This window comes from Pituophis catenifer, unplaced genomic scaffold (assembly GCF_029215685.1).
Source record: "Pituophis catenifer annectens isolate HBS135680 unplaced genomic scaffold, rPitCat1.0.hap2 SCAF_8, whole genome shotgun sequence".
Classification (NCBI taxonomy): domain Eukaryota; kingdom Metazoa; phylum Chordata; class Lepidosauria; order Squamata; family Colubridae; genus Pituophis; species Pituophis catenifer.
Genome location: NW_027256888.1, coordinates 84,209,747 through 84,231,456, shown reverse-complemented (window position 1 = coordinate 84,231,456; position 21,710 = coordinate 84,209,747). Strand labels below are relative to the sequence as shown.

The following is a 21,710-nucleotide window of genomic DNA, read 5'->3' as shown; positions in this document are numbered from 1 at the left end:
TTTGACTATTTTAGGTTACCAAGGATATTTTTCAGCTCCCCTGTTTTATGGCTAACAGCCCCTGTTCCAGTATTTGCTGAAACAATCATTTGCACTGTTAACAAAGAGTTTCTAGCCAAAAGACCTAGGACTTTATGTCTGGGGCAAGTGGGCTTCTTCCTCTAGATCAGAGTTGTTCAAACTCAATTTCATTGAGGGCCACATCAGGGTTGTATTTGACCTTGGAAGGCCGGGGTGTGTGGCCATGGTGGGCATGAATAAAAAGTTTTTTGTTTTTTTTTGAAAAAGGTTTTATTTTAGATTAAAAATAAAATAAAAAAAATAAAAAAAACCACAACAATAACATAAAAATATCATCCTTACAAACAATTATAGACAGCATCTCAATCGGTTAAAATCATTTCATGCTTACAATTCTCCAAATCTCCTCATATAATATAATAAATATAATAAATAAATAAATAAATATAATAATTATTCTTTACTTAAGCTAAAAATACATATTTAAACATTTCATATATGCTATCTCATCTCCATACTTTTTTATCAAACCATTGATAAAATATCTCCCATATCAAATAGTATTGTTTATCTTCCTGTTCTCTTATTTCAAATGTCAATCTACTCATTTCAGCACAGTCCAACATTTTCATAATAATTTCTTCATCGGTAATTATCTTCTCGTTTTTTATTCAGATGATGGTGAAACTGTAAGAACGTGAAATCTAAGGAAAACATTTTCACCAGCTTCTAAGTAAAAGACTTCGGCTGGGGCCATGTGGCCAGCAGGCCTAGGCCGGGACTGGGCCACAGCAGCCTCCTGCTTCAGGGATTGAGGCAGCAGCAGCAGCAGCCAATCAACGAGGAGGTTGCTTCCTTTGCCTCATCAGGCTGAACTGCAAGCTGCTTGTTGATTGGCTGCTAAGTCCCAATCCCTGAAACTGCTCATTGGAACTGGGCTGGCCAGATTAGGCCCAAACTAAGCCTGCAGGCCGTCATAGCAGAGAAGCCGAAGTTGTCTTATTCAGTCAGATGTGGAAAGCTGTTTTCCTTACATCTCACCACCTTACAGGTTCAGTTAAAATGCTATGGCTTCTCTGCCACTTGGCTCAGCCTCTTCTGGAGCTCTTCCAAAAGTAAGGACAGTAAAGCCACGGGAGTGGGGTGGGGTGGGGAGGGCCGGATCCAGCCCATGGAGGCTCCATTTCGGCCTGTAACAGGCCCGGGGAGGCCTCCGGAGGCCCAAACGGAGCCACAGAGGCCCAGGTGGGGCCCACAGAGGCTCCGTTTCAGCCAGCACAGGCCGGGGGAGGCCTCTGGAAGCCCCCGTGGCCCGTTTTGGCCGGCAGACTGCTACAGGAGGCTGTCCAGGCCAAAAACAGGAGGCTGCGGGGGGGGGGGGGGTCCGCTAGCAGAGGCACCCCGGGCGAGATCTAAGCACCCCACGGGCCGCATCCGGCCCTCGGGCCTTGAGTTTGACGCCCCTGCTGTAGATTGATCCCCTCCTCAAAGGAATAAGGAATTCCTTCCTCACTTCCCCAATCCACCAGTTGAATTGTGAAATCCTTCAAGTGTTGAGGTTCCCAGTAACACCCCCAACAAAAGAAGACTCCGAGGCTAGAAGTTCCTCAAAGTTCCATTTTATTAGAGATGCCATATTGGCACATCTGGGAAAACACAAATTTGAAAGCTTCCAGGTTTTCCCCACCCGAAGGAAAGTTGAAGTCCCTTCCCCTGCATCCACATGTCCATCACATGGTCCAATCACTCCACTGTCCCAACAGGAGATGGCTCCCACGCTACTCCAGGTGCAGGCAAAATGTCCTTGACTCCCAGAGAAAAGAATGTTGTTATGGGTATATATCTCTACAACTCCATGCAATCCCCCCTCCCAGTTTTCCACAGTACTAAGTGTGGCAGCCCTGAAGAGCCAAAGAAAAAGATGGCCTCCAGGGCTGACATCAAGGGCAGTCAGTGTCTCAGTTGCTTAAGGTTTCTGAGAGCCACAGTGACCCAGAAGGCTTCCTGCAAAGTTGTTGTCTATTTGTTTTTGATATTATTAATTTGCAATCTTCTTTTATAGAGTTTATAAAATTTGAAAATCAGAAAATTTAACAAAAATAAACATGTGTGCACTCTTTTCCATATTGATTCCAGGGGTGAAATCTACTTACCTTCCTTACCGGTTCGGAAGCGCACGTGCTGCACACGTCACATGCGCGCACAGACCTCCACATGCGCAGAAGGTAAAAAACACATTACTTCCTGGTTAAAAGCAGGAAGTAATGACACCCAGGCAGGTGGGCGGAGCTTTGCTCCGCCATTACTACCAGATCGCTGAACCACTGGCCAAGATCACTACCAGACCGGGTGATCCGGTCCAATCCGGGAGCATTTCACCCTTGATTGATTCCTCCTGTAAGGTGACCCACAGTTTTCACCAGGAGCTGCTTTTTAAAAGTCTGAAATTGACCCAGCATTTTTTTTTTACACTCAATAAATGCATTTGATATAGCAGGAGCATTGGTGATGTTGTAGGACCACAACATAACATAACCTGGGGGGTGGGGACACGGGATGGAGGTTGCCCAGCCTTGATTTGACCCAAGTCTCTCTGGGACTTTGAGGCAGCCTGGGCTTCTCTGCCCTCACTCGCCTTTCTCCAAGGAGCTGGTCTCCCCCTCCCCCTGGCAAAACGGATAAATGCTCAACGCACCTTACGTCCTGATTCTTGATGAAAGTATCTTTTCTTTTATGTACACTGAGAGCCTATGCACCAAGACAAATTCCTTGTGTGTCCAATCACACTTGGCCAATAAAAAAATTCTATTCTATTCTATTCTATTCCTTGGGAGGCCTCCTCCTCCCCCTCCGCTGGCTTCTACTGCCTTGTCCTGTTGGCCTTCCCAAAGTTCTGCTGCATGGCTTCTGTCCAAGAAATGGGCAGACCGTTTGCTGAAAGCGGACTCTGCCCAGAGAACACCGGCTGCCCCTTTGGGAGACTTCCTCTTTCTGAACGCAAGAGGTCTTTCCTTAGAGTGGACCTCTGAGTCAGCAGTCATCTTCCAGAGCTGCTCCTGGAAAGGCTGCCTGTGATGGAGGGGACCGCTCTCTTCTCCCACCCGCTCTGGTTCATCTGCTCCTTGACCCTCCTGGCGCTGCTGTGGGCACGAAGAAGAAAGAGTTGGAGGCCGGAGGCTTGTCCCGTAGACCTGAGTGGCAAGACGGCCATTGTCACTGGAGCCAGCAGCGGTGAGTCTTACCACTTAGCCACCTCAACTCAAATCTTAGTGGATGCATTTCCACAATCCTGGTGTCAGCACTTCAACCTGCATTTACATCGAAACCTGATACCTGGTTAGTTTGGGTTTCTGGCCTTTTGCTTGGTAATGCAGTGTGAGGCATGAAGCCTCCAAATCTGGTTAGTATTCATAAAGAAACCCAGAAAAGGAATCGACTGGTGTGATGTTTCTGGACACGTTGCCTGCAAGCGGCTGCTGGGTCTGGAAGGAAAGAGGCTCCTTTGCTTCCTGCCAGGACCACTGTCCAAGGGAAGAAGGGCTGGCAGCCCCAAAATTCCTGGGGTCAACAGTCTTAATGTTGGTGTGTGAGCGCAGTTTAAGAGGCTGGCCTGTTCAATCGGCCAGTCTGCTAAAGAATGGCTGCTGCCGATGTACTTCCCCCTCCCCAATTGTTCCATGCTTGTCTGAGGGCAGGAGGGGGCCCTCATCTTGTGGGACGGTAGAGAGGAAAAGCCAGCTGGGATGGCTGCCCAAGAAGCCGCCGGGGCTAAGGAGAACAAGTGCATGCCAAGCCATTGGGAGCTGGGACTGACCTCCCCGGTGCCTCTTTCTGTCCCTGAGGTGGGCTTGAGCAGGGAAATGGGCAGAGGGAGAGCGGGGGCGGGGACCTTGGCATTACCTTGTTTGACCACCACACATTCCCTCCCTCTTTTGTCTGTTTAGAACTAAACCGGGGGAGGGAGGGGCTAGGCCTTGTCTTCCTGCTGCCCACTAAAAGGCAAAGGGCACCTGGGGGGAGAACCTTGTGGCAGGAAAGTCACCTTTTCCTCCCTCGGGGAATGGCCCCTTCCTTTCAGACCACTGCCACCCTTAATGGTGTTGTGCCAGGAATTGCACCCCAAGGACGAATAAAAAGGGGATTGAGACAAGGTTCATTTCTTGATCCCACAACTACAATTAACTATATATACATGATTGCTCTCTGCTATTTAATAAGGCTCCCATTTTAGGGCACTATCAGTTATAATTTGATTATAAGTTATGGAAGTCTCCAGGCTTTGGGGAGGGCGGTACCAGCCTGTTTCTCTCCCTCAGAGAAGGGTTTTCCTTTGGCAGAAGGCCACCCACCGATGCCAGCTCTGTCCCTGGTCATCAGCCATTGGCCTGTTATGAGCAGCTGATGGTCTTTCTCTCTCTCTTGGAGGAAGATGGGAAGTCCACCCGGCCATCTCTGCAGCCTCCCTGGCCAAAGGGAGATAAGGACAGCCAATGTGGCAGCCTCTGCCTGCTGAAGAGCAGAGAGCCCTGGGGAGGTCAGCCCCAGCCAATGCAGGGTTCTCATGGAGGGCATTCAACTGAGCACCCTGGATGCCCCCCTTCAGGGCTCAGACTCTGGTGCCCACTGGTCACTGCTGGGGGGGGGAGTCCTTCAGCCCCCAGGGACACATGATCCCCTTTCACCTCCCCTCCCACCACGAGATCTTTCTGGCCACCTCAGGATCAATGGCCCATGGGTGGGTGGGGGTTGGGAGGTGTCACCCTGGGGTCCTGCGGCAGCTGCTCTTGATGCCCATCCTTTGCAGGAATTGGCAAGGCCATCGCTCTTGACCTGGCACGCAAGAACGCGCACACAATCCTGGCCTGCCGCTGCAGGGAGAAAGGCCAGGCTGCGGTGGAGGAGATCCGTAGAGCCACAGGAAACCCCCAGGTGCAGCTCCGTCTGCTGGACATCAGCTCCATGGCCTCTGTCCGTGACTTTGCCAGGAGGTTTCTGGAGGAAGGGAGCCAGCTGCACATCCTGGTGAACAACGCGGGTGTCACAGGTAATAGACACTGGGCAGCTATGCCCTCTGCTTGCCTGGGTCAGAAGCGAGCAGGCAAGAGACCAGGAAGCTTCAGTTCCACCCCAAGGGCCCAAGGCTGAGAAAGATCCTTCCCGAAGACAGGCGGAGCCCAGAGACCCTATCCTGAAGTCTGCCCCCTCTTAAGCTGCCCTCCCTCTTCTCTCCTGTCTAGGCCTGCCATTTGCCATCACGACTGAGGGCTTGGAGCTCACATTTGCCACCAATGTCTCGGGTGCCTTCCTCCTCACCAACCTGCTGCTTGGTAAGGACCAGCTTCTCCTGCATGCAACCTGAAGGTCATTGATTCCGCGGCTTCCCCCGTCACCTGAAACCCTCTAAATCCAGCAGCTCCTCTATCAGTGCTAGAGTTGGGGAGCCAGGCCCTTCTAAAGAAGGAATCTCCCAAAGGGTCTCCAATTACGAGATGGTGCCACTTCCTGGAGGGGTCTGGGCAATCAGTCGGGAGAGATCGGGAAGTTGCATAGAAGTGAAGGAAATAGTTAAAGATAAAAAGATGGTTAGAAGAAATGACAATGCAACAAACAGATTTAATACCAGAATTGTTCTTGCTAGGTATATTACCAGGAAAATATAATAAAAGAATTACATATTTAATATTACATGTGATAAAGGCGACGAGAATTATGTATGCACAAAATTGGAAAAATGAACATATATCTATAGATGAAAATGTAAGAAAGAAAATATTAGACTGTGCCGAAATGGACAGCTTAATGATGAAAATTAAGGATAAAGAGGAAACAGAGTACTATTTAATTTGGGACCTATTTTATAAATGGTTAGAAAATAGAAGCAGAAGTTAGTAATTTATAATTAAGGACGATCAATAAAATAAAAGTAAATATATATAAGCAATAAATACCATAAGCAATATTATCACTAGATTATACTTATTATAGATTAAATTGTATAGGGTGATTAGAAGATTACACTATGTATTGTGAGAAAAATGGTTATAATTATGGTGTGTATAAAACTATGTATTTAAATAGATTTGATACAGACGGTACACTGCCGTTGCAGAAATGGAAGCGTTATACAGGAAAATGCAAAATAAAAACAATTAAAAAAAAAAAGAAGTGAAGGAAATGCACACTGGCACAAGATGCCCCATAGCTCATTTCTGAGCAGGAGCTAAGCAATGGGTGGGCAAGCCAAAGAGAAGTTGATTCCCTTGGAACCAGAGGGACAGAAGGCCAATGTTGAGGATAATTAGGAAAGGAAACAAAAAAGACCCCCACCGTCCACTCTGCACAGCCAGGCAGTAGCCCTGACCTCCCTGGGCAGTCCTAGAAAAAGCGCCAGGCCTGGCCACACTTGAGACACATCACCGGAAATTAGGACGGGCTGGGCAGCAGGAAATGCGGCCCCACAGAACGTCACAGCGAATCCTTATGTCCTGAGGCTGCCCTCCACGTGAGCCGCCCTTGAAGATCACCCAGGAGTTATAACCGGTCTGGAGCTAGCAACACGCTGAGCGCTGGCTGCCCCGGCTTCACCCTTATGACGCCCCTCTTGTGGAAGCTGTGCTGGCTTCCAGTTTTCTTCCAGGTGCAATTCGAGGTGCCGCTTTTACCTTTGTGGGATTCATTGTCTAGTTTAAAATGATTGCAAGCCACAACTTATAAAACAATGGTAATTTTATTTGCTACTTTGCAAAGAGGGTGTTTCACGTACATGCAGGTACAGTCAGGGCTGGATTTAGACGAAAAGAGGCCCTAGGCTATTCCACTTATGAAGCCTTTTCACCTATAGTGAAAGTGTAATTTTAATTTTGCTAACAATTTGAATGTAGGCCCCTCTTGATCTTGAGGCCCTAGGCTGAAGCCTAGTTAGCCTATAGGAAAATCCAGCCCTGGGTACAGTGGACACACCTTAAACCCTCAATAGTCTTTCTTTATATTCCCTATCACCGTCACAAGTTTGACTCCCACCTTTTCCTCATTGGCTGAGTACTTAGGCCGTCACAATCTATCCGAGGTGCCTAAAATGAATACATTTTTCCCTGCCCCTTATTTACAATTTATCTCTAATAACTATTAGTTTCTGGGGTTTGTCTCTAGTTGCCAGCAAATTCCAGCTAAAACCAGTTTTGAGCATACCAAGGGGCCTCTCACCCTCTGTCCAAGTGCAGCTTTGAGCTCAAGCCACATTTATGAGATTAGATAAATGCTGTGTTTTCTTTTCAAGGATTAGTATGTCCCGCTACAATTTCTATACAAACAATAACCTCCTTTCTCCTTTCCCACCACATCTTCAAAGCCCTACAGAGCAGAGACCAGGCAGGCTCTAGGCCCCTTCTCGTGCCAGCCTTTGCAGCCCCTGCCCTACACAACACCCTCCCTCTTGGGATCTGACAGCCTCCAACTTTCTGCCCTTCCAGGGGCACTTCAGGCTGGCTCTTCCCTCAGGCATTGGGGGGGGGGGTGCTCTAGAGAAGAGAGGCTGGGGTACCAGTTTCTTCTGTTACTGGTTTATTGTTGCTTTTACTGTTCTGTACTGTTTTATTGCACAGTAAAAGTTGCACAGGTTGTTTTGAAGATAAGCAGCTACAGGATATAAATGCTTTAAATAGATAAACAAATAACTAAATAAAAGATGGGATCTCAAAGGAGACCTGACTGTTAGCTATTATTTAGGGCTGCAGCATTGCTGCAGCTGGCAACTATCTAAAACATGGGTACCAAGAGGGTGGGTCCAGGAATGAAGAGAAACTCCAACTTTGCTGGCCTTTGATATCGAGAAATAAACAGGAGAGAGAGATGCCAATGTGTGGCATTTGTAGTGCCTATTGTAAGTGGCTTTTTAGATGTTGATTGTGGTGTGTTGATGGCTGGCTTTTATGTCTTAGCTGTCGTTTGGTTGTGCTGCCCAGCCCTGGCCCAGCCCTGCCAGGGGTGGGCTCCCTGCAGCTGGCAGAGCTCTCCCAGAGGGCTTTGGTTCCCTTCACTGCTCCTCCTCCGTGCAGGTACCATGATGGCCTCTGCTCCGGCTCGCATCGTGAATGTGTCTTCCTTCCGGCACTTCTATGTCAGGAAGGTGAACCTGAAGTGGCTGACGGGGGAGGAGCGGCCCAAGAATGCCAGCCAGGCCTATGACTGCACCAAGCTCATGAACGTCATCTTCACCATGGAGCTGGCCCGGAGACTGCAGGGCACCGGTAAGCACATGGTCGCCTGTGGGGGTCCCCTTTGCTACGCAAAATCACAGGCATGGAATGAGAAGTTACAAACAGAAGAAAGTCGGGGCAGAAATTACAGCTGCGTGCAGTTTAGATCAAGCCCATTCCCTCTGCCTCCCCAGACCTTAAGTTCTCCTGGCTCTTCTCCAGGCTCCCTCCTACCCACCCAGCCTGCCCGTCCCTGAGCTTCTCCTTCTCTTGAGTCATTTGCTCTTCCTTCTTAAGATTTCCTTGGCAATTCTCTCCGCATTCTTGATTGTTCCTCTCGCCATTTCTGACCCTCTAATGTTGGAACCCCATTCGCACAACCTTCAGCTCACTTTTATGCTTCTGCCCAGCATTGGCTTCCGTAGATATGCTCTGGTGATCTCTGTTAGCGGTGAGAACCCCTTCTCAGAGTCTGCATGTCAAGGGTCCCAGGCAGGGGTCCCCCCAGGAAGGGGCTGGGGCCAGTTTAGTATCAGGCGCCAAGAGATGCTCCCACCAGAGGCCCTGCCCGGTGGCTCTTTCCCTTTTTCTGGGCTGGATGAGAGGGGGCTGCTTCCCCATCCTGGCTCCCAGACCACCCTTCTCTTGCCGGGATTCACCCAGGAAGGGTATCTCCTCTGCAGGCGTGTCGGCCAACGTGCTCAGCCCAGGAATCGTCCGGACAGAGATCCTGCGCCATTACGGCCAGGCCAGCCGCCTGCTCTACTGGCTCTGCAGCCCTTTCATGAGGGTGAGTGAGGCTTTGAAGCAGCAGCTCCAGAAGCAGATCTTGCTGGGAAGAATGGGCAGGTGGGGGGAGGGACTGGGGGAGGTTTGGGGAATTGCTGGGGGGGTGGGGAATCAGAGCTCCTTGCAGCAGAGCCGAGAGCTCCCCGATGGCTACCCGGAGACCCTGCTCAATGGGGCCTTGGAGGATCAGATTCTTGCTCTCCAGGCTTTTGGCTGCTGGGCCTCTTTCTATGCCTCCCCCTCCGAAGCTTGCTCTGAGAGGCTTTCCCTGCTCTCTCCCCAGAGCCCCCAAAAGGGAGCCACCAGCACTCTCTACTGCGCAGTTGCCCCAGAAATGGAGGGGATTTCGGGCAAGTATTTTGACAGCAACTGCACACTGGTACTGCCTCAAGCCCTCGCACAAGAGCCAGGCCTCGGCCAGAGGCTGTGGGATGCGCTAGAGAAGGCCACAGGCTTCAAGACAGACGGAAGCCAGCAGGTGGTCTCGGGCCCTCTGCAAAGGGAACGTTAGGGGGCTTCTCCCTCTTTTCTGGCCAGGGGAGTAGAAAAACTGCCGCTCAGCAACATGCATCTTCCGACTCCCCTTCCAAGAATTCTTCCCTGCAAAGTTGCCAAGCCCTGTAACTGAGAACCATGGCCAGAAAAGCAAAATTCACCCTGGATTTTTTCTCATGCTGTGAATGAAGGACCTTGAGGACTGCTGGGGGCCCTCCAGCCCTCTGTTCGAGTTTGTGGGGCCGGGGTCTGCTTTGAATCTCTTTTCCCAGGCTGTTTGCATGATGGATTAAGTTTCTTGGGAAGCTGGTCGGAAGCTCTCATCTCTGATGGTTTTTGTCTGGAGCCGAGGCTCCTCTCGGCTTCAGCACCGTTTCTCTCTCCCCAGCGATGCCTTTGCAGCAGGTCAGGCTTCTCCTATCATCCTTTTTCTTTGCTGCCCTAGTTCTGCTGTGGGGTTTTGGTCTTTAAACCATGAATATTCTGATTACAATGGAAGAGTGAATTGTGCATTTTCTTACTGAAATAGAATAACCAAGTTTGTTTTGCACTGTAATCTGTAGTAAGAGTCTATGAGCTGCATGGAAAATTATTATCCGGTGGAGATCATTTTTATTTCTGAGTCTAGTTTGAACCAGTCATCTGGGCAACTGGATGCCCTCAACATGCCCCATGAATAGCCCCACCTGCTTGGGGATGGGAGGAGCTCAGCATTGCAAGGACCAGGCCGAGGGCCACTCTCTGCCTGTAGAGGCCCTCTAAGTGGGTCGCTCGTCCATCAAGACTCAGGAGTCACTCACTCTCCAAGGCGGCCCAAAGTCCTTTCAATGGTGGCCTCCCATTTGCCCCACTGCAGTGGATGAAGCACTGGGAGGATGAGAGACACATGGACTTTGTGGTCTTTGTATACCCAAAGCCAAAGAACAGGGCAGAGAGCAGAGGCTCCTGGGGCGTCTCTTGATGGATGCAGCTCCATGTCCCTCACGGCTCCAATATCTATTTTTAAAGGTTGCTGTAACAAAGCAAAATGGAAAACAGATCTTAAAAAAAAAAAGATAGGGACTGAACTTTCCTTGGAAAAGCTCCCTCTCTCCAAGGGACAGTATTCTCAGGGTCTGGAAGCTCCATGGGAAGCTTGCGGGGAGGGGGTGTTTTGGGATGCAGCTTGCTCCTGCAGTATGTCCCATTCACGGGAATCACTTTGCAACAGCTTCTGAAACCAGGCCCCAAAGAAGCTGCTCGGCCATCACCCAGCCAGAAAAGTGCCTGTCTTGATTGGTCCAGGAGGGGAAGTTGCTGAAACCAGCTAGCTTTTCCTAAACGGAGCACAAGCGGCAAACGGAAACACTACCCCTCTTCGACCTGAACACCGTTAACAGACGTGAACTTCTCAGGCTGGCCAAGGAAATCTGGGAGTTGAAGTCCACCCTAAGTCCACTGGCAGAGCAGCTAAGATCAAGTGAGGTACTAATACCACTCTATAAAGCCCTAGTAAGACCACACCTAGAGTACTGCATCCAGTTTTGATCACCACGCTATAAAAAAGATGTTGAGACTCTAGAAAGAGTGCAGAGAAGAGCAACAAAGATGATTAGGGAACTGGAGGCTAGAACATATAAAGAACCGTTGCAGGAACTGGGCATGGCTAGTCTAGTGAAGAGAAGGATCAGGGGAGACATGACAGCAGAATTACAATATTTGAGGGGCTGCCACAGAGAGGAGGGGGTCAAGCTGTTTTCCAAAGCACCTGAAGGCCAGACAAGGAATAATGGATGAAAACTGACCAAGGAGAGATTCAACCTAGAAATGAGGAACTTTCTGACAGAGAACAATCAACCCATGAAACAGCTTGCCTTCCGAAGCTGTGGGAGCTTCCTCACTTGAGACTTTCAAGAAAAGATTGGACTGCCATTTGTCAGAAATAGTATAGGGTCTTCTGCTTGAGCAGGGGGTTGGACTAGATGACCTATAAGGTCCCTTCCAATTCTGTTAACCTGTTAACTTCCTTTGAATAAATCCTCTCCAGATCAGGGAGAGCATTTCAAAAGATGGGGAGAGAAATGGGGCAGCTGTGGGATTCTCCCCATAAAGGCAACCTTTTTGTGAGCAGGTCCTCCATTACTTTGGCTTATGGCTGGAAGTTCCAGAGAAATCTAACTCTTTGTTTATAAACTCTTCATTAATTATAATTATCCCGATGTTATTTCTTCTTTTTGGGGGGTCCAGGAAGCAAATTCTAAACTAGCCAGCAACTGCAATGAAATTCCAAGAGCGAGAACAAGAGCTGCTCCAGTGGTGCAAATAGGTTATTAACGTCAGAATGAAATGAAGCCAACTAGCATATGCCCGGTGAGTTCTCTGCCCCCGCCCCAGCCTCTTACACCCGGACCCATGGACTTTGAAAATAAATGTTTCCAACAGCAGGCTCTTCAAGCTCCAGGGGTTATTAGAGACCAAGACGATGGCTTGGCAGGTCTTGGAAAGGAGCTCCCCCCTCCTGAGGAAGAGCAAGGACAGGGGTGCCTGGGCAGTTTCTTGGCAGGGTTTTGTGATTCGAAAGAGCACAGCCCTTCTCAGCTGGAAGCTACCTTTCCCCTGTGCCCCTCACTCTCCTTTCTCATTCTGAGGAATGGCTCAAGATCTCAGGTGACGTGACAGGCTGAGCTCCTTCACAAAACACACTATTGTCAAGATTGAGGTTGTCTCTGAGTCATCCGTGTTCTTGTTCTCTTTGGTCGGAAAAATGAGGGGAGGTGGGGATTTAACCTGAAACTCAATATTTGTAAGTTTTAATAAGCAAGTAATCTAAATTTAAGATTTAATTCAACACTCTTTCCTTCTCCTTCCCTTAATTTTCTATTTTTTCTTCTCCTTTGTATTTTATATAATAAAATAAAACATTTAACTAAAAAAAAAGTTAATTCAACAAGCTGAATTATCATTCAGCTAAAAATCCACTGGGTGCCTAGAATCCACCCCCACATTGGATGGCAGGAACACAGGCCGGCCCAAGGGCTTTGGGCAGTTGGAATCAAGGTTTCCCCACATATTGCCAGAGTAAAAATAGTTAGGTGGATTATAGATTCTACAGCTTTTCTGTAAATGTTGGATTGCACCATCTCTAATTTTCAATACGCACATGAAATTAAACCTATCAGCAAGTTAGCCTTATCAATTACAGAGTTGCCTCTGGATGGGAGGCACATAAATGTCCTATTAAATACTCCTAATTAATTGTAATTATGAAGTAACCAACAACCTGGAAGTGATGACAAAGAGAGCTTGTAACCTGACTTCTCTCCAGTCCTTTGCTTAATAGCTTCGGAACTGTAACTGTTCACCAATTGATCAGGCATCAAGGTTAGGGTTCCCCGTTTCTAGTTTAAGCCAACCTTGGGAGGAACGTCTCCATCACCCCCGGAGTTTTTCTGGATCCCTCAGCCCATCTACCTGCGCTCCCATCAAAGGCAATTGGGAATGCTCCCCATTTCCTGTCTGCTCCCAGTCAAGGAAACTTGGCAGCACCCTGCAGAGAGCTCTGCCAACATGTGAGAACTGCTTCCTCCCTGCAGGGAGAGGGAGGCTCCTGAGCATCGGTCCTGCAGAGCCTTTGGTGCACCTACCTACCCAGGTGAGAACCCAGGACAGGTTTCTAGGAGGGAGGATGCAAAACAGTAACTCGCCTCTGACTGCCTCCCGAGTTGCACCCCCAGAGGCTGCCCCCTTCTGCGCCCAGGTGTCGACAGAAGCCAGGCAGACTGTGGAGAGAATACAAACTTTATTAAGAGGGGCTCCTCTACTTTGGCCTCAGTATAAACAAAGCCGACTTCCGGGGCTTTCACTGCCACTCAATGTGCAAGTCAAGACCTTCCCGGCTGACTTTTCGGAGAAGCTCGTCATAGTCGCCCCGGTAGATGTCTGGGCATTTGTCCAAGTGGAGGGAATTCAGCTGGTTGTCTGCAGCCAGCAGCAGGTGGATGGTGCTGCTGGAGACCTGGCACTGGAGCAGAGAAAGGTAACGGAGCTGCACCAGGGAAGCGCCCTGGGGCTCCAGCACTTTCTGAAACACCTCATCCAGGCAGAAAGGCAGGTAGAACAGCTCCAAGCTGTGCAGGCAGGGGGAGTTCTGGAGGACGGACAGGAGGTTTGCTCTCAACCTTGGAATAGGCTGGGAAGGTGCGGAAGTGTGCAAATGGCAAAGGCTCAAGGTAAACTCGGCAAGTTGGGAGAACCTAGGGGGGGTCAAAACAGCCTCCTGCTCTGGGGGGGGCATTCCCTCACCCCTCAAGGACAAGAAGATGCTGGCACTGAATTTGTGGAGATTTGGGCAGCGATTGAGCAGCGTGTGAAAAGACAATTCATCCCTGACATAGAAGCCATCGACGGAGAGGGACTGCATCTGGGTGCCGAGGATGGCCACCACAGGCAGAAGTTCCGCCAGATTCCGGGGCCTGCTGCAGTCCAAGGTCAGGTCGGTGAGGGTGCGCCAGGTGTAGAAGGCAGGGCTCAAGGCGGAACCGTCGTCCAGAAGGACGATGGCTTTGGTTAAATGTGGGCACACGGCACAAACCGTGGGCAGGAAAGTTTCCTCCACCTCCAGGAGCTCCTTGAGAGGCAGCGTGAGCCTGGAGCCGGCCTGGTCTGCGCGCATGGCCATCCTGCGCTGGGCCAGTTCCTCCAGGGAGGGAAACCGGGGGTCGACCTGGGCAGCTGCGAACTGCTGGCCGAGGATCTCCTGCAGAGCCTCAGAAACAAACTCGTTCTCTACGAACCGGAGACTGGGAAGGGCCAGCAGAACAAAGGCCAAGGCCCAGACCAGATCCCGGCTTTTACCACTGGGCTCCAAACCGTCAACTGAAAGCACCTGCAGGCCCTGGCAAGAGAAGGAGCCAGCCGTGACATCATAAGCCAAGTGGAAAAGGGAATCAGCAGATAGCCGCTTGCAGTCAGAGATGTTCAGCCCACAGAGATGTCGGCAGGTGGAGCCCACGGCTGACAAGACCTGAGTGTTGCACTGGGTATCCGACAGGTCCAGCTTCTTGAGAGAAGGCAAACTTTCTATCAGGTCAACCAGAGCATCGCTGGGGATCCGGCTGCAGCGCTGGAGATACAGCAGGGACAGGTTCTGTCCCAGGGAGGAAAAAGAAAAGGCGGGCGTGTAAGGAAGGAAACACGGCTCTCAGCGCACAGCTGGGCTCATCGTGTGGGACAACCCTGCTTAACCTCCCCGGTTTTTTCAACTTCAGGCAGACATTTTAATTCTCCTTGGACATTTAATTCTTCATGCTACTGCTGTACCTGTTTCTTGATTTTAATTTTGGTGCTGTTAACAAATTTTAAATTTAAAACAACTTTAAAATTAAAGATCCCAGAATTCCCAAGTCCCAAAGGAGCCATAGTTCCCCACATCTGCCTTAAATAAATCATAGGTCTATTTTGTATTTTGCCTTCAATGAATCCTTGTCTTGAGGCCTTTTCTGCCTGTGCTTTCAGTGGCCACTGGCTGAACTAAGCTAAGGCAGATCAGAACTTCTAATGGCACAGCAGCCTTGGGATCCTATCTGGCCACAAGGGAATCAGATCGCAACCACAATGTGGTCACATCAGAAAACTGCTTCTCCTTCAGAGAAATAACCTTGAAGTCTCTTGAGTGACAGAGGCAGGGCAGTTTTTAGAGCTCCTGGCCTCATCCTGCTTAGATCTCGAGGTGAGAGTCGGCCGGCTCGGGGTTCCCCTCTTCTCCATTCCCTCCCCGATCAGGTTATAACCTTAGATGCCGGGAGGTTGTATGTTGGTATTTTGCATTTTAATCCCTACGGTGCCTACAGTGGCCAGGGTGGGTGATGGACTATATAACATGTACATCAATAAATAAACCCTCCTTTTATCCTCTGAGTGGCTCAATTATCACGATTATTAGGCATTCAGAGTTCCTACTGCAGATAGAAGCAAGCTGAATGTTTAACAGAAGCCGCTCGGCTAAAATATACAATTTCTGCCATTTTACCCAATTTACTTATTCGGTCCAAGAGGTACCAGAACTAGAAAGGAGGCAGGACGCAGCAAAGACCTTTGCTTATCCAACAGGGCAGCCGAGGAGGGAGGCCCGGCCGATGGCTGCGGAGCTGCTTGAAGAACCGGGGGATGTGCGGCCAGAGACAGAGGATGCAGGGAACCCATCCGCCTCCCCCCCTCCCCGGCATAGCCCCCCCCACCCCCAGCAGCCCCGCTGTCCACCTTGCAGCGGCTGGAGATCATCTGAGCCACATCCTTGGTGACCAGCTGCGAGCATCTGCCCAGGTCCAGCTCTGTCAGCTGTGGCACCAGCAGCAAGTGCAGCACAGGCCGAGTCACACGCCGCTTGATCCCCAGGAAGTCGATCAGCTCCTGCACCAGGCAGCCGGCTGGAAGAGGAGGGGAGGGTCAGCCCAGGCGGGGCCCAAGAGAACTGCCTCTCCCCGCCCGGCCCAGGGAATTCCTAAGGCAGGAGGAGGCTGCCCAGGCAGGCGACGCCCACCCAGCGGAGGGGCTCCAGAGGCCGCCCCCCCACCCCACCCAGCAGCCCAGGGCAGGGGGGGGAGGGCGGCCACCCACCCAGCCTGTCTTCCATCCAGCCTCCCCTCCTCCCTCTCCCCCCAGGCCCTCTTTCGCCCCTCCCCCCTCCCCCCCTCTCCCCGAGCTCCTCTCCCAGCCCCCCTCCCTCCCCAAGCCCCTCACCCTCCTCCCCCCTCCCTCCCTGAGCCTTTCCCCCTCCCCCCTCTCCCCAGCCCCTCTCTCGCCCCTCCCCCTTCCCCCGAGCCCTCCCCCCAGCCCCCCTCCCTCCCTGAGCCTTTCCCCCTCCCCCCTCTCCCCCCAGCCCCCTCTCTCGCCCCTCCCCCTTCCCCCGAGCCCTCCCCCCAGCCCCCCTCCCTCCCTGAGCCTTTCCCCCCTCCCCCCTCTCCCCCCAGCCCCTCTCTCGCCCCTCCCCCTTCCCCCGAGCTCCTCTCTCCCAGCCCCTCTCCCTCCCCAAGCCCTCCCCCCCAGCCCTTCTCCCTCCCAGCCCCCTCCCTCCCTGAGCCTTTCCCCCCTCCAGCCCCTCTCTCGCCGCCCCCCAGCCCCCCCAGCCCCCTCCCCGCTCCAGCCCCTCTCTCACGCCTCACCCAGGTCGTTGAAGGGCCCCAGCAGGTATCGGAAGCGCTGCTCGTCCAGGGAGCGCTCGGCGTAGTCTTTGGCCCAGAGCACCTGCATGTTGGCGGCCACGTTCTCCAGGCAGAGCGCCCGCAGCGGCCGAGCCGCCTTCCTCTTCGGCATCCCTGCGGCCGGACGGAGGGTCCGAGCGATCGGCGAGACGGAGCGACAGCCGCCTCCCTCGTCAACGCCCGCTGCACCAGGGCGCTTCCGGCCGCCAGGGGGCGCCCGCCGGAAGTGCCGCCGCTCCCACCCACGCCTGCGCCCTCGAGGGGTCCTCGCCCGGGCTGCCCGCGGCGCCTGAGGAGTGCTGACCGCCGGCCGGCGCGGGCTCTGGGACCGGCGGCGGAGGGGCAGCCCCTGTCGAGGGCTTTGCTGAGGCGGCGGGCGAGGGCGGCGGTTGCCCGGCGGCGGATCCCGCGGGAGGAGTCGGAGGAAGACGCGGCGGCGGCGGGTAGGCGAGAGAGGCCCCGGCGGCCTACCTTGCAAGGCTGCGCGGCCGGAGGTTCGGCGGAACTCAGCGGCCCGACCCGTCCCCGTCCCCTGGGCGGAGGGAGGCGGGCGAGAGCCGGAGCGGGGCGAAGCCCAAGCAGGCCCGGAGGAACGGCGGCGGCGGCGGCGGCGGCGGCTCCGCTCCGCTCGTCCCGTCCCGAGAAGCGGAGGGAGGAGCGCCCGGCTGGTCTGCGACGGCTGCCCTTCCTTTCCGGAGCCCGGCAGGCCCGGCGTCTCCCTCCCCACGGCGACGGGGCTGGGCTAGAGGGCGGCCGCCACCGGTCCTGCCTGCCGGCGGGGCGGGCCACGCGCGGAGTCCTGGCGGCGGGATCCGTCCGGCTGCTGCGGGAGCGGCCCCTGCGTGGGAGAGGGAAGCCGTGAGCGGAGAGGAGGCGGCGGTGGGGGCGCTTTCCCTCCCGGAGCTCCCTCGCTCGCTCTCCCTGGTCGGCCTACCTCGCAAGGCTGTCGTTGAGCGGGGGGGGCGAAGCGGAGGGAGAGCCGTGGAGGCGCCTTGGGCTCAAAGTTCCGTCACTCGCCTTAGAAGATGCTCGGCGTGGGAGGGGCCCTCGGAAGGAGGAGCTGGAGGGCCCTGGGGGCTCACTCCACTCCCCCCGCCCTCTCCTGCGATGGGGCGACCCCTCAGCTCTTCCCCTTAAGGGCAGGGGTCCCCGGGGCTTTGGCCTCCCCTCCCCTCCCCTCGGTCCCTGCCCTGTTTGACCCGCGGCCTCTCGTTCACCGGCCCCGAGACCGATCCGCTCCTTTCGCTTCCTTGAAGGGCGAGAGGGGCTGTGGGGGGCCGGCAGTGGCGCAGCGTCTGGGGAAACGGGCCCGGTTCTGAGGTTTCAGTCAGAGCTGTTGGGGGGCAGGTGGCAGGTGAAACAGGAGGAGATTAAAGTTGGCGCCAGGACAAAACAACTGGATCATCTTTATTAAAATTTTCCCTGTTGATTTCTTAGGGGTTTTCTCCCAATCTGCCATAGTGAGCCTGAGTGCTGGGAATGGCACTCCCAGAATTTGACTCAGGAAGGGTTAGGACTACTAACCCTTAACTACTGCTAAGAGTAGTTTGGTCTAGTGCAGTGGTGTCAAACTCAAAGGGGTGCTTAGATCTGGCCCACGGGAGCCGCCCTGGAAACAGCAAAGGACTGGCCTGCAGTGCCTCTGCCAGCAAAAACAGAGCATGCGCCCCCTGAGCTCCACTGGCAGAAGGCTGCAGGAGGTTGTCAGGGCTGAAAATGGGGTCCGGGTGGGTGGGTGTATGAGCTCCATTTTCACTGGCAGAGGGCTAGCAAAACAAACTAAAAACAAAACAGGAGAAATGTTTCCCCTTTTGCATTTGAACATGCAAGAAGGGACAGGAAAGGAGAAAGGGGAAGTGGAAAGACAAAGAAAAAGAAGGAAAGATGGGAAGAGAGCAAGGAAGGAAAAAGAAGGAAAAAGGAGAAGGAAGAAGAAAGAATGAAGAGGGAATAAAAAAGAGAAGGAACGAAGGAAATTATGAGAGTGAGGGAGGGTCTGAGGGAAGTCCTGCCTTAGCACTTGGCCACCACAGGTGGCCCCCCCCCACCCCCCACAGGAGTGATGTTGAGCTGGCCATGCCCACCCTGGCCATACACCCCCAACTCCCCCCCCCCCCCCCCGTCTAACACAACTGATGCGTCCCTCAATGAAATCGACACCCCTGGTCTAGTGGTTAAGGCACCAGGTTAGAAAACAGGAGACTGTGAGTTCAAGTTCTACTTTAGCCATGAACGCCAACTAAGTGATTTTGGGTCAGTCTCTCTTCCCCCCACCTCCCCTCCACCACCTCATAGGGTTGTGGCTGTGAGGAAACTAGGAGGAGGGAGGTGTGTTGGGTTTGTTTGCCACTGCAGCTACTGTGCTGATTCCTTGGGAAAGACAAATGGGCTTCTGTGCCACCATCCCTCCCTCCCCCTACTCTGGTTGGTGATTGCAGTGGTTGCATCCTGACATTTAATACACCAGAAACCGCAATGTTCCACCTAGAACAATCTCTTTTGGATATAAATAAAAACATAAAGTTAAATTTCAAGTGGGATTTGAAGACAGTGTTACCATAGCATCTCTCTTAGCTCTGGTTATGTTAAGGTATGACTTGTTTAGTCATGGTTGGCTGAATAAGCCTCCGTGGCTGTGGATACACGACTAGTCCTGAACTGTGCTGTAGGCATTGATGGGCAGTGTATTTAGGCCAAGAGAAGGAGAGAGGACTCTGTGGCACCCCTTCCGGCCCGTGGCTTTCAGAGGGAGAACTCCCTGAGGATGGGGCCCTCCTGGTCCAGAGGAGATCTTTCTTTATAGCTGGAAGCAGCAGGGAAAGCATCTTTTGATGCCCTGCTGCAGCTTTTTTTTTTCAGCATATCTGGTCAAAAGGGGAGTAACTCTTATCCAGAAAGTCTCAGCTAGACAAGGTGCTCCTGGGGAGCAACGGCTCCTGAATTGGCCCAGGCCATCATGCTGCCATTGGCCCAGTGGCCTTCCCCAATCTTGCTCCCTCCGCCGCAGGTAGGCTTGGTGGCTTCCCAGCCTCTCAAGTAGCCATAGTGCACGGGTATCAAACTCACGGATCTGGCTCGCGGGGCCACCCTGGAAACAGCGAAGAATCAGCCCGGGTGCCTCTGTGGCCCTCCCGAGCTCCGTTTTTGTGGCAGAGGGTTGCAGGAGGCCGTCACAGCCGAAAACGGAGCTCAGGAGCCCATTTTTGCTAGCAGAGCACTCGAGCCACCACAGGCACCCCCAACACGCCCACCCTGGCCACCCCCCACCCCACTGACATCCAACGCAGCCGTGATGCAGTCCTCAATGAAACCGAGTTTGACACCCCTGCCATAGTGGCTCAGGGTGGGGTGGGGGGAATCTAGTCTGAGGCAGCTGGAGCTGAGCTGAATGGAACGGAGAGGCTATTTCCTTTGGACGCTTTCAATCCAGCTGTTTTACTCTTCGGTTAAAAACCACGGAGTGAGGGAAATGCAGGGTAGGTGGAGAACAAGTGATGGCAGGGCTGGAAGAAGGGAAGGGATCAGATCCAGGGGAGCAGGTTTGGGGGTTTCTGGGGCTGGCTCTAGTGAAGGTGAAATGAAGGAAAAACTGAGGAAGCCGCAGATCCCCTCCTCCCCCTCCCAGGGAAGGAGCTGGGCTGGCTGACTGAACGGGACCACCCTGCACCAAAAGCAACTCACCTGGTTACCAGCCAGCATCCTCTTCAGCGCTCTCGGCGTTGCTATGGTTACCCTTCAGTGAAGCACATCCTCAGCTGTCTTGGTCTGCCCCTCAGTCGCTCCAGCTGTTGCTGAAAAAACAAGGCAGAAAAATGGGCGCAGGATGACGGCCAGCCTCCCTGAGCCAGGGCCCCCTTTGTGCTGCTGCAGTTGCCCTGCTCTCTTCCCTGGAGAAGGGGGCTCACCTGCTGCCGAAGTCGTGAAATGGTGGCATTTGCCAGTGCGCAGATGCCCACTCTTTAACGCCTTCAGGGTCCTAATGCCTGGTGGGCTCCAGTTTCCCGTTGGGGGAGAGCCAGGCTGGAGGGTGAACCGGCCACTAGGTGGGCCTGGAGTTTGGGGGGGCAGCAGAAGGGCCCTTGGGAGGATTGATGAATTGTTAGCTAGTAAAATCTTGGGTGACAAATCTTTTTTCCTCAGCAGGAATTGAAGGGATTAATGTATAAAAGCTTTTGAGCACCAATTTTGAGAAAGTTGTTAATGAGAACACCCTTCGAGGGGAGTTGAATGACTGGTTGTGGCTCCCACACCCTCCCCAGGTCAGCTGAGGATGCCTAAAGAGCTTCCAAAAACAGTTTCTTTGTAAAATCTTTTTCCCGCTCATTCTCATAGATTGTCATTTGTCAATCCATCTTCAGCTCAGTCTTGTTAGGTAAAACTTGTTTCTCTTCCAGAACATCTTTTAGAAACAATCTCTGTGCAGATGACACTATTAAAATTAACTCCCGAGTCCTTCGATATATCCAATGTTAGAAGGGTTTACTTCACCTGTAAGTGGAATTTATGTGTTCTCCTTTAATTGTAATATTTACTTCCCTCTGCTTCTCTTTAGTGCCCATTTTTTAAAATCTCATTTTTTAAAACTCAAAACAAAAACATTTTCCCACAGGAAGGATTCTTTATAATTTCAAACACTTTTATGTATGTATTTCTGTATATGCCGCTCATCTCATCTAGAGGTAATTCTGGGCGGCCTACAAGCATTAAAAATGGTAGACATTAAAATGATAAAACAACAAGTAACAATCATAAAGTAAGTACAGTTAAAAAATGTGGAGCAGGGGAACATAAAATGCACGTGGAGAGGTGGGGATGCTTTTCTTAATCCAATAGCCGCCTCCAGAATGGTGCACCCGCGTTGGGCCCCAGGCTAACTGGCAGAACCAGTTCTTCAGACCCTTACAGAAGATCAGCTGGGTGGGTGCAGATCTCCCCTTTGGAACATTGTAGGCCTGAGATGAGAGCTGCGCCCACCCTGCTGACCTTCAATAAGAGCCTCAAGTACCCCTGGTGGGGTGGTGGAGGAGACGAT

General features: G+C 52.4%; 3 protein-coding genes across 6 annotated transcripts in view; 2 read left to right on the top strand and 1 right to left on the bottom strand.

Annotated features, from left to right (window-relative positions):
* Positions 1 to 3,064: 3,064 nt before the first annotated feature.
* LOC139320158 (retinol dehydrogenase 12-like) lies at positions 3,065 to 12,341 on the top strand. Its single transcript, XM_070948338.1, has 6 exons — positions 3,065 to 3,252; positions 4,826 to 5,065; positions 5,259 to 5,348; positions 8,076 to 8,267; positions 8,900 to 9,006; positions 9,289 to 12,341. Exons 1-6 carry the CDS (start codon positions 3,096 to 3,098, stop codon positions 9,514 to 9,516), a joined length of 1,014 nt encoding a protein of 337 aa, XP_070804439.1. The 5' UTR covers positions 3,065 to 3,095; the 3' UTR covers positions 9,517 to 12,341.
* Positions 12,342 to 13,259: 918 nt separating this feature from the next.
* LOC139320259 (uncharacterized) lies at positions 13,260 to 16,880 on the bottom strand. The gene is made up of 3 exons (XM_070948492.1): positions 16,640 to 16,880; positions 15,738 to 15,904; positions 13,260 to 14,625 (listed from the first exon to the last, which is right to left on the bottom strand). The coding sequence occupies exons 1-3, from the start codon at positions 16,788 to 16,790 to the stop codon at positions 13,339 to 13,341; spliced, it is 1,605 nt and encodes a 534-aa protein (XP_070804593.1). The 5' UTR covers positions 16,791 to 16,880; the 3' UTR covers positions 13,260 to 13,338.
* A 93-nt stretch (positions 16,881 to 16,973) lies between these two features.
* The window catches only part of DCTN1 (dynactin subunit 1), a 44,782-nt gene continuing 40,045 nt past the window's right edge, over positions 16,974 to 21,710 (top strand). For all 4 annotated transcript variants that reach the window (XM_070949006.1, XM_070949005.1, XM_070949004.1 and 1 more), the window contains exon 1: positions 16,974 to 17,121. The gene's annotated coding sequence lies outside the window, so the exon portion shown is untranslated. The remainder of the gene's footprint in view (positions 17,122 to 21,710) is intronic.